The sequence below is a fragment of the Oncorhynchus mykiss genome, chromosome 6 (assembly GCF_057628025.1).
Source record: "Oncorhynchus mykiss isolate SJ-2025 chromosome 6, ASM5762802v1, whole genome shotgun sequence".
Classification (NCBI taxonomy): domain Eukaryota; kingdom Metazoa; phylum Chordata; class Actinopteri; order Salmoniformes; family Salmonidae; genus Oncorhynchus; species Oncorhynchus mykiss.
In genome coordinates, this window is record NC_143027.1 from 79231035 (window position 1) to 79246350 (window position 15316).

The 15316-nt window shown below is 44.6% G+C and overlaps 1 protein-coding gene across 1 annotated transcript in view; it reads left to right on the forward strand.

The window, feature by feature from the left end:
- The window catches only part of LOC110526645 (protein unc-13 homolog C), a 250965-nt gene that overhangs the window by 212621 nt on the left and 23028 nt on the right, over positions 1 to 15316 (forward strand). The window contains 2 exon segments of the mRNA XM_090238947.1: positions 1012 to 1159; positions 12700 to 12792. Of these exon segments, the coding sequence (XP_090095073.1) occupies positions 1012 to 1159; positions 12700 to 12792 (241 nt within the window).

A 15316-nucleotide genomic window follows, 5' to 3' on the forward strand; every position in this document is an offset into this window, starting at 1 on the left:
ATTAGGCCTACTGCTGCCAGCCTGGATAAGCATACATAGTTATTACCTCTCCCACACAGTCTTCCACACAGTCTGGTCTGAAGATGTGAAAAGTACATTAACTCTGTACGTGTTCTATCTGGTCTGAGTGTACCCAAGTTTTATTGGTAACCTCACTCCTCAGATTGAAATGCCTTGAATTGCTAGCTTTTTCAGTGGTGTAGCTGGCTCAGGTGTTGTCGAGTGTTTGCAAGACAGAGGACCTGAGATCAAGTAGCAGACTTTAGGAGGGAGGAAGATGTACTGTTATACAAGCAGTTTGACAGCTGTTAAGCAAACATGCTTATTATCTCTCCCACACAGTCTCCTATACGGTCAGTCTGGTCAGAAGACTTAAAGAACATGTATGTTTTCAATCTGATCTGAGGAACCAACATTAAAAGGAATATGGTGAATGTAAGCTTACCCAAGTAAACGTCAGCCCAGCTTTAACAAAAAGGGTAACCAGGTGCTCAACTGGGAGGACAATTCTAAAAAAGTAGTCCTACCTCCAGGACACTTCAACAGGTGACTATCCCAGAAAAGAAAAAGGAACAGTCTGTCTGCATATATATATTTTTTATTTTACCTTTATTTAACTGGGCAAGTCAGTTAAAAACAAATTCTTATTTTACAATGACGGTCTACCCAGACAAAACCCTCCCCTAATAACCTGGATGACGCTGGGACAATTGTGCAACGCCCTATGGGACTCCCGATCACGGCCGGTTGTGATACAGCCCGGGATCGAACCAGGGTCTGTAGTGACACCTTTAGCACTGAGATGCAGTGCCTACGACCGCTGCGCCACTCTGGAGTCTTTTAACATACATATACAGCATCTTTGTTTTACGGGACAGACAAGCAGGCTAAATGTACTGACTATGTCTGTTCTCCTTCTGGTCTGAAGACTGAAGACAGTGAATAAAGTGGCTCTGACTCAGTACGCTTTCCTTCTTTCTTTTTTCCTTTCTCTCTCTCTCTTTTCCGTAGCAATATTTCCACGCCGGAGGAAACGGTCTGAAGAAGACGTTCCTTGAGAAGAGCCCTGACCTCAAGTCCCTCAAATATGCTTTGAGCCTTTACACACAGCCTACCGATGCCTTGATCAAGAAGTATATATGCACCCAAACCTCTCAAGGTAAGGACACTGAGCTAGTAGATATGCATCCCAAACCTCTCAAGATAAGGACAATGAGCTAGTAGATATGCACCCAAAGCTCTCAAGATAAGGACACTGAGCTAGTAGATATGCAACCAAACCTGTCAAAGTTAGGACACTGAACTTAGTAGATTTGCAACCTAAGCTCCAAAGTTAAGGACACTTCCGCTAGTATATGCACCCTAATACATCCGAGTACACTTAATCTGTTTCCCCAAATGTCCCTGAAAGTCCCCAAATGTCCTCTCTAGAGGTTAGGATTAGAGTTCAGGGTTTAGGTCAATTCCATTTCAGTCAATTCAGGAAGAAATTCCAATTCCATTCTTTCTCATAGAGAAGCATTGATGGAAATTGGAATTAGAACTTCAGTTAACTTCCTAACCCTGCTCACAGGAGGCTGGTTAGGGGAGGACTAGAATGGGATGAAGGGAATTGTATCATGTGTTTGATGAGCTGGATACCACTCCATTTATTCCATTACAGCCATTACTATGAGCCCATCCTCCCCAATTAAGGTGCCACCAACCTCCTGTGACCCTGTGATAGTTATCCTTGCTCCTCTTAAAGTGGGCTGCAGTGTTTTTCCATGTCAGCTTGGTTTCTCTTCAGTTTACTGTGTGAGATGGTTATTGCAGTAATTGCATTTTTCATCTACTGCCTCCTTCAATCCCTTTATCTTTCTATTTTACTCTTGCTTCTCTCTCTCTTTCTCACTCACTCTATTTTGCTCTCTGTCACTCTCTCTCTTTCTCACTCACTCTCTCTCTGTCGCTCTCTCTCTGTCGCTCTCTCTTTGTTGCTCTCTCTTTGTCGCTCTCTCTCTCTGTCGCTTTCTCTCTCTGTCGCTCTCTCTTTGTTACTCTCTCTTTTCCGCTCTCTCTCTCTCTCTTTCTCTCTGTTGCTCTCTCTCTCTGTCGCTCTCTCTTTGTTGCTCTCTCTTTGTCGCTCTCTCTCTCTCTCTCTCTCTCTCTCTGTCGCTTTCTCTCTCTGTCGCTCTCTCTTTTTTGCTCTCTTTTCCGCTCGCTCTCTCTCTCTGTCGCTCTCTCTCTCTCTCTCTCTCTCTCTCTCTGTCGCTCTCTCTCTCTTTCGCGCTCTCTTTGTTGCTCTCTCTTTTCCTCTCTCTCTCTCTCTCTCTTTCTCTCTCTCTCTCTGTCGCTCTCTCTTTGTTGCTCTCTCTTTGTCGCTCTCTCTCTCTCTCTCTGTCGCTTTCTCTCTCTGTCGCTCTCTCTTTGTTGCTCTCTCTTTTCCGCTCTCTCTCTCTCTCTGTCGCTCTCTCTTTGTTGCTCTCTCTTTTCCTCTCTCTCTCTCTCTCTCTCTCTCTCTGTCTCTCTCTGTCGCTCTCTCTTTGTTGCTCTCTCTTTTCCTCTCTCTCTCTCTCTCTCTCTCTCTCTCTCTCTCCCTCTCTCTCTCTCTCTCTGTCGCTCTCTCTGTTGCTCTCTCTCTCTCTCTCTCTCTCTCTCTCTCTCTCTCTGTTGCTCTCTCTTTTCCTCTCTCTCTCTCTCTCTCTCTCTCTCTCTCCCTCTCTCTCTCTCTCTCTGTCGCTCTCTCTGTTGCTCTCTCTCTCTCTCTCTCTCTCTCTCTCTCTCTCTCTCTCTCTCTCTCTCTCTCTCTCTCTCTCTCTCTCTCTCTCTCTCTCTCTCTCTCTGTCGCTGTTTTTTTGCCATCATTGTAAGCCTGCCACACACATACATTACAATACATTTATTAAAAATGAATGTTTAGGTTTACATACACTTAGGTTGGAGTCATTAATAGGTTTTCAACCACTCCACAAATTTCTTGTTAACAAACCATAGTTTTGGCAAGTCGGTTAGGACATCTACTTTATGCATGACACAAGTCATTTTTCCAACAATTGTTTACAGGCAGATTATTTCACTTATAATTCACTGTATCACAAATCCAGTGGGTCAGAAGTTTACATACACTAAGTTGACTGTGCCTTTAAACAATTTGGAAAATTCCAGAAAATGATGTCATGGCTTTAGAAGCTTCTGATAGGCTAATTGACATAATTTGAGTCAATTGGAGGCGTACCTGTGAATGTATTTCAAGGTCTACCTTCAAACTCAGTGCCTCTTTGCTTGACATCATGGGAAAATCAAAAGAAATCAGCCAAGACCTCAGAAATAAAATTGTAGACCTCCACAAGTCTGGTTCATCCTTGGGAGCAATTTCCAAACGCCTGAAGGTACCACGTTCATCTGTACAAACAATAGTATGCAAGTATAAACACCATGGGACGACGCAGCCATCATACAGCTCAGGAAGGAGACGCGTTCTGTCTCCTAGAGATGAACGTACTTTGGTGTGAGAAATGCAAATCAATCCCAGAACAACAGCAAAGGACCTTGTGAAGAAGCTGGAGGAAACAGGTACAAAAGTATCTATATCCACAGTAAAACGAGTCCTATATCAACATAACCTGAAAGGCCGCTCAGCAAGGAAGAAGCCACTGCTCGAAAAACCGCCATTAAAAAAAACCAGACTACGGTTTGGAACTGCACATGGGGACAAAGATCATACTTTTCGTACAAAATCGTGCAAAAATAGAACTGTTTGCCCATAATGGCCATCATTATGTTTGGAGGATAAAGGGGGAGGCTTGCAAGCCGAAGAACACCATCCGAACCGTGAAGCACGGGGGTGGCAGCATCATGTGGTGGAGGTGCTTTGCTGCAGGAGGGACTGGTGCACTTCACAAAATAGATGGCATCATCAGGAAGTAAAATTATGTGGATATATTGAAGCAAAATCTCAAGACATCAGTCAGGAAGTTAAAGCTTGGTCGCAAATGGGTCTTCCAAATGGACAATGACCCCAAGCATACTTCCAAAGTTGTGGTAAAATGGCTTAAGGACAACAAAGTCAAGGTATTGGAGTGGCCATCACAAAGCCCTGACCTCAATCCTATAGAAAATGTGTGGACAGAACTGAAAAAGCGTGTGCAAGCAAGGAGGCCTAAAACCTGACTCAGTTACACCAGCTTTGTCAGGAGGAATGGGCCAAAATTCACACAACTTATTGTGGGATACTTGTGGAAGGCTACCCAAATCGTTTGACCCAAGTTAAACCATTTTAAGGCAATGCTACCAAATACTAATTGAGTGTATGTACACTTCTGACCCACTGGGAATGTGATGAAAGAAATAAAGGCTGAAAGAAATCATTATTTCTACCATTATCTCTACTATTATTCTGACATTTCATTCTTAAAATAATGTGGTGATCCTATCTGTCCCAAGACAGGGAATATTTACTAGGATTAAATGTCAGGAATTGTGAAAAACTGAGTTTAAAAGTATTTGGCTATGTAAAATAGTGTATGTAAAATTCTGACTTCAACTGTATATACAGTACAAAATCCATGTGTACGTGTCTGCATATTGCGTATGCCATCGTGTGTGTTTATCCATTGGATGTGCTCGTGGAAGTAGAGCAACTTGTGTCGTCGACAGGTGCAGGTGTAGTACTGCTGGTAGTAGCAGTACTACCAGTAGAGCTGGTATGTGTCTCTATGGACGCGGGCCTTACTTTCTTTTTTTTTCTATGGACGCGGGCCTTACCTGATTGGAGTAAACTAACCTGATTGGAATAAACTAACAATCCTACCATCCCTAACCAGATTGAAGTAAACTAACGATCCTACCATCCCTAACCTGATTGGAGTAAACTAGCGATCCTACCATCCTAACCTGATTGGAGTAAACTAGTGATCCTACCATCCTAACCTGATTGTAGTAAACTAGCGATCCTACCATCCTAACCTGATTGGAGTAAACTAACGATCCTACCATCCTAACCTGATTGGAGTAAACTAGCTATCCTACCATCCTAACCTGATTGGAGTAAACTAACGATCCTACCCTCCTAACCTGGTTGGAGTAAACTAACGATCCTACCATCCTAACCTGATTGGAGTAAACTAGCGATCCTACCATCCTAACCTGATTGGAGTAAACTAGCGATCCTACCATCCTAACCTGATTGGAGTAAACTAACGGACAATAAATATTCTACTGCTACAGCTATTTTAACTCACATCTACAGTACCTGTAGTGAAATAATTATACATATATTCCTAATTTCTTCTTTCTTCAAGTGCGGCCAAACCTCCAATTAATTCTGATCTTAACTCCAACCCTCCGTTGTCCACAGAACAGCCCATCTTTCCCAGTATAACGTCATTTTAATATTTCCTTTTGCAATAAATCCCTCCATTTTACGCAGATGTAGAACATTTCTACTGATATTGTACTAAAAAGACTAGAATGATATTTCTCATTGACTGATGGGTTTTTTTCAGATCTCCTAACAATACAGTTTGCAGTTCCATCTGAACCCTGATATTATGACATAACAATCATTCCTGGACCTGACTCCAAAAGCAAGCCACAGATAGACAGTACCAGAAAATATATTCTATTGATTATGTTTCCTCGTGACAGAGTCTGCACAAGAATGACTGTTCAATGCCCCACATATTGAGATTTTTTTTGTAGCAAGTATTTTATATAGTAGCTTAAATTGAAACTAATGACTTGATGAGTCAATTGTTGTTTTATATGTCAGTTCATAGACCCGATGCCAAGGTATTGGGACATAAAAAAAACTGACCTCAACTGACTTGAATTTTATTGGTTGTTAGCGTGTTGATTTCCCCTGTTCCAGGTCTTAATTATGTTGTCGTGATATCCCCCTCCCTAATCAGGATCCATTCATCAGCTCTCTCGCTCCCTCTCTCTCTCTCTCTCTCTCTCTCTCCCTCTCTCTCTCTCTCTCTCTCCCTCTCTCTCTCTCTCTCTCTCCCTCTCTCTCTCTCTCTCTCTCTCTCCCTCTCTCTCTCTCTCTCTCTCTCTCTCTCTCTCCCTCTCTCTCCCTCTCTCTCTCTCTCTCTCTCTACCTCTCTCCCTCTCTCTCTCTCTCTCTCCCTCCCTCTCTCTCTCTCTCTCTCTCTCTCTCCCTGACTCTCTCTCTCTCTCTCTCTCCTTCTCTCTCCCTTCATCAGCTCCTGCTCTAATAGCCTCTGCTTGTTTGGCAACATATTGATTAGACATCGTATCAACTAGGCTGGTAATGAAACAACAGACACACAAACAACAGTACAAATATGTCTACAGTATGTTACTACCGGCAAATCTTGCCCTCTGTCTGTGTTAGTACCCCCACTTCTGTCCCTCTGTCTGTGTTACTACCCCCACGTCTGGCCCTCTGTCTATGTTGCTACCCCCACGTCTAGCCCTCTGTCTGTGTTACTACCCCCACGTCTGGCCCTCTGTCTATGTTACTATCCCCACGTCTGGCCCTCTGTCTGTGTTACTACCCCCACGTCTGTCTGTTCTGTCTGTTACTATCCCCACTTCTGGCCCTCTGTCTGTGTTACTACCCCCACACCTGGCTGTTCTGCCTGTGTCACTACCCGCTTGTCTGGCTGTCCTGTTTATGTTACTACTCCCACGTCTGGCCCTCTGTCTGTGTTACTACCCCCACGTCTGGCCCTCTGTCTGTGTTACTACCCCCACGTCTGGCTGTTCTGTCTGTTACTATCCCCACTTCTGGCCCTCTGTCTGTGTTACTACCCCCACTTCTGGCTGTTCTGTCTGTTACTATCCCCACTTCTGGCCCTCTGTCTGTGTTACTATCCCCACGTCTGGCTGTTCTGTCTATGTTACTATCCCCACTTCTGGCCCTCTGTCTATGTTACTATCCCCACGTCTGGCTGTTCTGTCTATGTTACTATCCCCACTTCTGGCCCTCTGTCTATGTTACTATCCCCACGTCTGGCTGTTCTGTCTATGTTGCTATCCCCACATCTGGCCCTCTGTCTATGTTACTTTCCCCACATCTGGCCCTCTGTCTACGTTACTATCCCCACTTCTGGCCCTCTGTCTATGTTATTATCCCCACATCTGGCCCTCTGTCTACGTTACTATCCCCACTTCTGGCCCTCTGTCTATGTTACTATCCCCACATCTGGCCCTCTGTCTACGTTACTATCCCCACTTCTGGCCCTCTGTCTATGTTACTACCCCCATGTCTGGCTGTTCTGTCAATGTTACTACCCCCACGTCTGGCCCTCTGTCTGTGTTACTACCCCCATGTCTGGCTGTTTAGTCTATGTTACTACCCCGACGTCTGGCCCTCTGTCTGTGTTACTACCCCCATGTCTGGCTGTTCCGTATATGTTACTACCCCCACGTCTGGCTGTTCTGTCTGTTTTACTACCCCCACGTCTGGCCCTCTGTCTGTGTTAGTACCCCCACTTCTGGCCCTCTGTCTGTGTTACTACCCCCACGTCTGGCCCTCTGTCTATGTTACTACCCCCAAGTCTGGCCCTCTTTCTATGTTACTACCCCCACTTCTGGCTGTTCTGTCTATGTTACTATCCCCACGTCTGGCCCTCTGTCTATGTTACTACCCCCATGTCTGGCTGTTCTGTCAATGTTACTACCCCCACGTCTGCCCTCTGTCTGTGTTACTACCCCCATGTCTGGCTGTTTAGTCTATGTTACTACCCCGACGTCTGGCCCTCTGTCTGTGTTACTACCCCCATGTCTGGCTGTTCTGTATATGTTACTACCCCCACGTCTGGCTGTTCTGTCTGTTTTACTACCCCCACGTCTGGCCCTCTGTCTGTGTTAGTACCCCCACTTCTGGCCCTCTGTCTGTGTTACTACCCCCAAGTCTGGCCCTCTGTCTATGTTACTACCCCCACTTCTGGCTGTTCTGTCTATGTTACTATCCCCACGTCTGGCCCTCTGTCTATGTTACTACCCCCATGTCTGGCTGTTCTGTCAATGTTACTACCCCCACGTCTGGCCCTCTGTCTGTGTTACTACCCCCATGTCTGGCTGTTTAGTCTATGTTACTACCCCTCTGTCTGGCCCTCTGTCTGTGTTACTACCCCCATGTCTGGCTGTTCCGTCTATGTTACTACCCCCACGTCTGGCTGTTCTGTCTGTTTTACTACCCCCACGTCTGGCCCTCTGTCTGTGTTAGTACCCCCACTTCTGGCCCTCTGTCTGTGTTACTACCCCCACGTCTGGCCCTCTGTCTATGTTACTACCCCCAAGTCTGGCCCTCTGTCTATGTTACTACCCCCACTTCTGGCTGTTCTGTCTATGTTACTATCCCCAAGTCTGGCCCTCTGTCTATGTTACTACCCCCATGTCTGGCTGTTCTGTCTATGTTACTACCCCCACGTCTGGCCCTCTGTCTGTGTTACTACCCCCGCTTCTGGCTGTTCTGTCTATGTTACTACCCCCACGTCTGGCCCTCTGTCTATGTTACTATCCCCACGTCTGGCTGTTCCGTCTATGTTACTACCCCCACGTCTGGCCCTCTGTCTGTTTTACTACCCCCGCTTCTGGCTGTTCTGTCTGTTTTACTACCCACACGTCCGGCTGTTCTGTCAATGTTACTACCCCCACGTCTGGCCCTCTGTCTGTTTTACTACCCACACGTCCGGCTGTTCTGTCTATGTTACTACCCCCACGTCTGGCTGTTCTGTCTATTTTACTACCCCCACGTCTGGCCCTCTGTCTGTGTTACTACCCCCGCTTCTGGCTGTTCTGTCTATGTTACTACCCCCACGTCTGGCTGTTCTGTCTATGTTACTACCCCCACGTCTGGCCCTCTGTCTGTTTTACTACCCACACGTCTGGCTGTTCCGTCTATGTTACTACCCCCACGTCTGCTGTTCTGTCTGTTTTACTACCCACACATCTGGCTGTTCTGTCTATGTTACTACCCCCACGTCTGGATGTTCTGTCTGTGTTACTACCCCCACGTCTGGCTGTCCTGTCTATGTTACTACCCCCCACGTCTGGCTGTTCTGTCTATGTTTCTACCCCTACGTCTGGCTGTTCTGTCTATGTTACTACCCCCCACGTCTGGCTGTTCTGTCTATGTTTCTACCCCTACATCTGGCTGTTCTGTTTGTGTTACTACCTCCCATGTCTGGCTGTCCTGTCTATGTTACTACCCCCCACATCTGACTGTTCTGTCTATGTTACTACCCCCACGTCTGGCTGTTCTGTCTATGTTACTACCCCCCACGTCTGGCTGTTCTGTCTATGTTTCTACCCCTACATCTGGCTGTTCTGTTTGTGTTACTACCTCCCATGTCTGGCTGTTCTGTCTATGTTTCTACCCCTACGTCTGGCTGTTCTGTCTATGTTACTACCCCCACGTCTGGCTGTTCTGTCTATGTTACTATCCCCACGTCTGGCTTTTCTGTCTATGTTACTACCCCTACGTCTGGCTGTTCTGTCTATGTTACTACCCCCACGTCTGGCTGTTCTGTCTATGTTACAAGCCCTACGTCTTGCTGTTCTCTCTGTGTCCATGTTTCTGTCTCTTTGTCGCTCTGTCTCTCTGTCTGGCTCTCTCTCTCTCACACACTTCTTTCTCCTCCTCCTCTCTCTGTTTCATCTCTATCACTCTCTTCCCCCCTATCCTCATCTCTATTTCTTTCTCCCTCCCTCTCTTTCACCCCCGCTCTCTCTCTTTCTCCCTCCTGGGTCTGTCATTGAGTGCACCTCCATATTTAATGTGTGTTTGTTCTCTCTGCTCCAGAGAGGGTAGTGGTCCTAAATGGTTGGAGTCCCTGTGTAGGGCAGCACTTTGCGTTACCATTCTGTGTGTGTGTGTGTGTGTGTGTGTGTGTGTGTGTGTGTGTGTGTGTGTGTGTGTGTGTGTGTGTGTGTGTGTGTGAGTGCGTGCGTGCGTGCGTGTGCGTGTGTATGTATGTGTGTGTGTGTGTGTGTGTGTGTGTGTGTGTGTGTGCGTGCGTGCGTGTGCGTGTGCACTTCTGTTCTGTTCTTTTACTCAGAGCTTAATGCATTTATCTACAGCTCCATGTGTTGTTTTGTTTTCTCTGTAGCTTGTTTTTCTTTTGTCACTGGTTTCCAGAGATCCCTACTTCTCAGAGTGACACAGGAGGAAGTGGAGTGAATCATTCTCTTCATGTTGCAGTTTATGTTTCAGTCACTACCACAGGGGTTTCTCCTCTACCTTTCTGGATCAGTGTGTGTGTGTAACCTCATTTGAGATGCAGTGTTTTTGTCTTTTTGACTCCCTGTCTCACCTTTTCTCTCTCCCTGTCTCTCTTTTTCTCTCTCTCTCCTTTTCTCTCTCTCTGTCTCTCTCTCTCTCTCTTCTCTCTCTCTCCTTTTCTCTCTCTCTGTCTCTCTCTCTCTTTTCTCTCTCTTTTCTCTCTGTCTCCTTTTCTCTCTCTCTCCTTTTCTCTCTCTCTCCTTTTCTCTCTCTCTATCTATCCTTTTCTTTACCTCTCCTTTTCTCTCTCTCTGTCTCCTTTTCTCTCTCTCTGTCTATCCTTTTCTTTATCTCTCCTTTTCTCTCTCTCTGTCTCCTTTTCTCTCTCTCTATCTATCCTTTTCTTTATCTCTCCTTTTCTCTCTCTCTGTCTCCTTTTCTCTCTCTCTGTCTCTCCCCTCTGACTCTCTTACAACATGTGGTTGTGATGAGTATCAGGTCAATGCAGTTGATATTCTCTCTCTCACTCTCTCTCTTTTTCTCTCCCTTTCAATTCAATTCAATTCAAGGGGCTTTATTGGCATGGGAAACATGTGTTAACATTGCCAAATGAGGCAGATAATATACAAAAGTGAAATAAACAATACATATTAACACTAAACATTACACATACAGAAGTTTCAAAACAATGAAGACATTACAAATGTCATATTATATATATATACAGTCTTGTAACAATGTACAAATGGTTAAAGTACACAAGGGGAAATAAATAAGGGTTGTATTTACAATGGTGTTAGTTCTTCACTGGTTGCCCTTTTCTTGTGGCAACAGGTCACAAATCTTGCTGCTGTGATGGCACACTGTGGAATTTCACCCAGTAGATATGGGAGTTTATCAAAATTGGGTTTGTTTTTTAATTCGTTGTGGATCTGTGTAATCTGAGGGAAACATGTCTCTCTAATATGGTCATACATTGGACAGGAGGTTAGGAAGTGCAGCTCAGTTTCCACCTCATTTTGTGGGCAGTGTGCACATAGCCTGTCTTCTCTTGAGAGCCAGGTCTGCCTACAGCGGCCTTTCTCAATAGCAAGGCTATGCTCACTGAGTCTGTACATAGTCAAAGCTTTCCTTAAGTTTGGGTCAGTCACAGTGGTCAGGTATTCTGCCACTGTGTACTCTCTATTTAGGGCCAAATAGCATTCTAGTTTGCTCTGTTTTTTTGTTAATTCTTTCCAATGAGTCAAGTAATTATCTTTTTGTTTTCTCATTATTTGCTTGGGTCTAATTGTGCTGCTGTCCTGGGGCTCTGTAGGGTGTGTTTGTGTTTGTGAACAGAGCCCCAGGACCAGCTTGCTTAGGATAATCTTCTTCAGGTTCATCTCTCTGTAGGTGATGGCTTTGTTATGTAAGGTTTGAGAATTGCTTCCTTTTAGGTGGTTGTAGAATTTAACGGCTCTTTTCTGGATTTTGATAATTAGTGGGTATCGGCCTAATTCTGCTCTGCATGCATTATTTGGTGTTCTACGTTGTACACAGAGGATATTTTTGCCGAATTCTGCATGCAGAGTCTCAATTTGGCGTTCGTCCCATTTTGTGAAATCTTGGTTGGTGAGCGGCAATGGACTCTATGACTGATTCAAGTATTTTTAGCCAGATCCTAATTGGTATGTTGAATTTTATGTTCCTTTTGATGGCATAGAATGCCCTTCTTGCCTTGTCTCTCAGATCGTTCACAGCTTTGTGGAATTTACCTGTGGCACTGACGTTTAGGCCAAGGTATGTATAGTTTTTTGTGTGCTCTAGGGCAATGGTGTCTAGATGAAATTTGTAATTGTGGTCCTGGCGACTGGACATTTTTTGGAACACCATTATTTTGGTCTTACTGAGATTTACTGTCAGGGCCCAGGTCTGGCAGAATCTGTGCAGAATATCTAGGTGCTGCTGTAGGCCCTCCTTGGTTGGTGACAGAAGCACCAGATCATCAGCAAACAGTAGACATTTGACTTCAGATTCTAGTAGGGTGAGGCCAGGTGCTGCAGACTTTTCATTGATACATATGTTGAAGAGGGTGTGGCTTAATCTGCATCCCTGTCTCACACCTCACTCTCTCACTCTCCTCATCTCTTCCCCTCTTTTTCTCCCTCTCTCTCTCCTATTCCTCCTCTCTCCTTCTCTCTCCTCTCTCTCTCTGATGGTAGTCTTGTATGGTGATCTCCAGGTGAGGTCTCAATGTGCTCTCTCTCCTCCTCTCTCACTCTCTCTCTCTCTCTCTCTCTCTCTCTCTCTCTCTCTCTCTCTCTCTCTCTCTCTCTCTTACAGTAGTGTTGTGTTGTTGTTCTGCAGGTCAGTCTACCAACGGCTCCATGGGGGAGGTGTCTATCTCTCCTTCTCTCTCTCTCTCTGACGGTAGTGTTGTGTTGTTGGTCTGCAGGTCAGTCTACCGACAGCTCCGTGGGGGAGGTGTCTATCTCTCCTTCTCTCTCTCTCTCTGACGGTAGTGTTGTGTTGTTGGTCTGCAGGTCAGTCTACCGACAGCTCCGTGGGGGAGGTGTCCATGCAAGTGGATCTCATCTCTCACCCTGGCACCGGAGAGCACAAAGTCAACGTGAAGGGTGAGACACACACACACAAGCACTCACACATGCCATTCCTGTACACAAACACACAGAGGAGGAAAGCTGAAACTGTGAAACAATTAAACCTCACTTTACCCCTTAGATAAGCACATTACAACAACGATGTATCATTCTTAGTCAAATCTATTCATACCTGTAATGTTCAAAGAGGAACCACTAGGAGGAACATGGATAGTTGGATTTTAGTTTTAGGCTACTGTTAAGCTGTGGTCATTATCAAATAGACTGCTGCTACACTACGTCCTACTTGAAACCCTATACTACAGAACACTAGTCAGTCAGAGACCAGTGGTTAAAACCCTATACTACAGAACACTAGTCAGTCAGAGACCAGCGGTTAAAACCTTATTTTACAGAACACTAGTCAGACAGAGACAGAGACCAGCGGTTTAAACCTTATTTTACAGAACACTAGTCAGACAGAGACCAGTGGTTTAAACCTTATTTTACAGAACACTAGTCAGACAGAGACCAGCGGTTTAAACCTTATTTTACAGAACACTAGTCAGTCAGAGTCAGAGACCAGCGGTTTAAACCTTATTTTACAGAACACTAGTCAGACAGAGACCAGCGGTTTAAACCTTATTTTACAGAACACTAGTCAGTCAGAGTCAGAGACCAGCGGTTTAAACCTTATTTTACAGAACACTAGTCAGACAGAGACCAGCGGTTTAAACCTTATTTTACAGAACACTAGTCAGACAGAGACCAGCGGTTAAAACCTTATTTTACAGAGCACTAGTCAGACAGAGACAAGCGGTTTAAACCTTATTTTACAGAACACTAGTCAGTCAGAGACAGAGACCAGCGGTTAAAACCTTATTTTACAGAACACTAGTCAGACAGAGACCAGCGGTTAAAACCTTATTTTACAGAGCACTAGTCAGACAGAGACAAGCGGTTTAAACCTTATTTTACAGAACACTAGTCAGACAGAGACAGAGACCAGCGGTTTAAACCTTATTTTACAGAACACTAGTCAGACAGAGACCAGCGGTTTAAACCTTATTTTACAGAACACTAGTCAGACAGAGACCAGCGGTTTAAACCTTATTTTACAGAACACTAGTCAGACAGAGACCAGCGGTTAAAACCTTATTTTACAGAGCACTAGTCAGACAGAGACAAGCGGTTTAAACCTTATTTTACAGAACACTAGTCAGACAGAGACAGAGACCAGCGGTTTAAACATTATTTTACAGAACACCAGTCAGACAGAGACAAGCGGTTTAAACCTTATTTTACAGAACACTAGTCAGTCAGAGACAGAGACCAGCGGTTTAAACCTTATTTTACAGAACACTAGTCAGACAGAGACCAGCGGTTTAAACCTTATTTTACAGAACACTAGTCAGACAGAGACCAGCGGTTAAAACCTTATTTTACAGAACACTAGTCAGACAGAGACAGAGACCAGCGGTTAAAACCTTATTTTACAGAACACTAGTCAGTCAGAGACAGAGACCAGCGATTTAAACCTTATTTTACAGAACACTAGTAAGACAGAGACAGAGACCAGCGGTTTAAACCTTATTTTACAGAACACTAGTCAGACAGAGACCAGCGGTTTAAACCTTATTTTACAGAACACTAGTCAGTCAGAGACCAGCGGTTAAAACCTTATTTTACAGAACACTAGTCAGTCAGAGTCAGAGACCAGCGGTTTAAACCTTATTTTACAGAACACTAGTCAGTCAGAGACCAGTGGTTAAAACCTTATTTTACAGAACACTAGTCAGTCAGAGACCAGCGGTTAAAACCTTATTTTACAGAACACTAGTCAGTCAGAGACCAGCGGTTAAAACCTTATTTTACAGAGCACTAGTCAGTCAGAGACAGAGACCAGCGGATTAAACCTTATTTTACAGAACACTAGTCATTCAGAGACCAGCGGTTTAAACCTTATTTTACAGAACACTAGTCAGTCAGAGACCAGCAGTTAAAACCTTATTTTACAGAACACTAGTCAGACAGAGACCAGCGGTTTAAACCTTATTTTACAGAACACTAGTCAGTCAGAGACCAGCGGTTAAAACCTTATTTTACAGAACACTAGTCATTCAGAGATCAGCAGTTAAAACCTTATTTTACAGAACACTAGTCAGACAGAGACCAGTGGTTAAAACTTTTATTTTACAGAACACTAGTCAGACAGAGACCAGCAGTTAAAACCTTATTTTACAGAACACTAGTCAGACAGAGACCAGCAGTTAAAACCTTATTTTACAGAACACTAGTCAGACAGAGACCAGCGGTTTAAACCTTACTTTACAGAACACTAGTCAGACAGAGACAGAGACCAGCGTTTTAAAGCTTATTTTACAGAACACTAGTCAGACAGAGACAGAGACCAGCGGTTTAAACCTTATTTTACAGAACACTAGTCAGACAGAGACCAGCAGTTAAAACCTTATTTTACAGAACACTAGTCAGACAGAGACCAGTGGTTAAAACCTTATTTTACAGAACACTAGTCAGACAGAGACCAGTGGTTAAAACC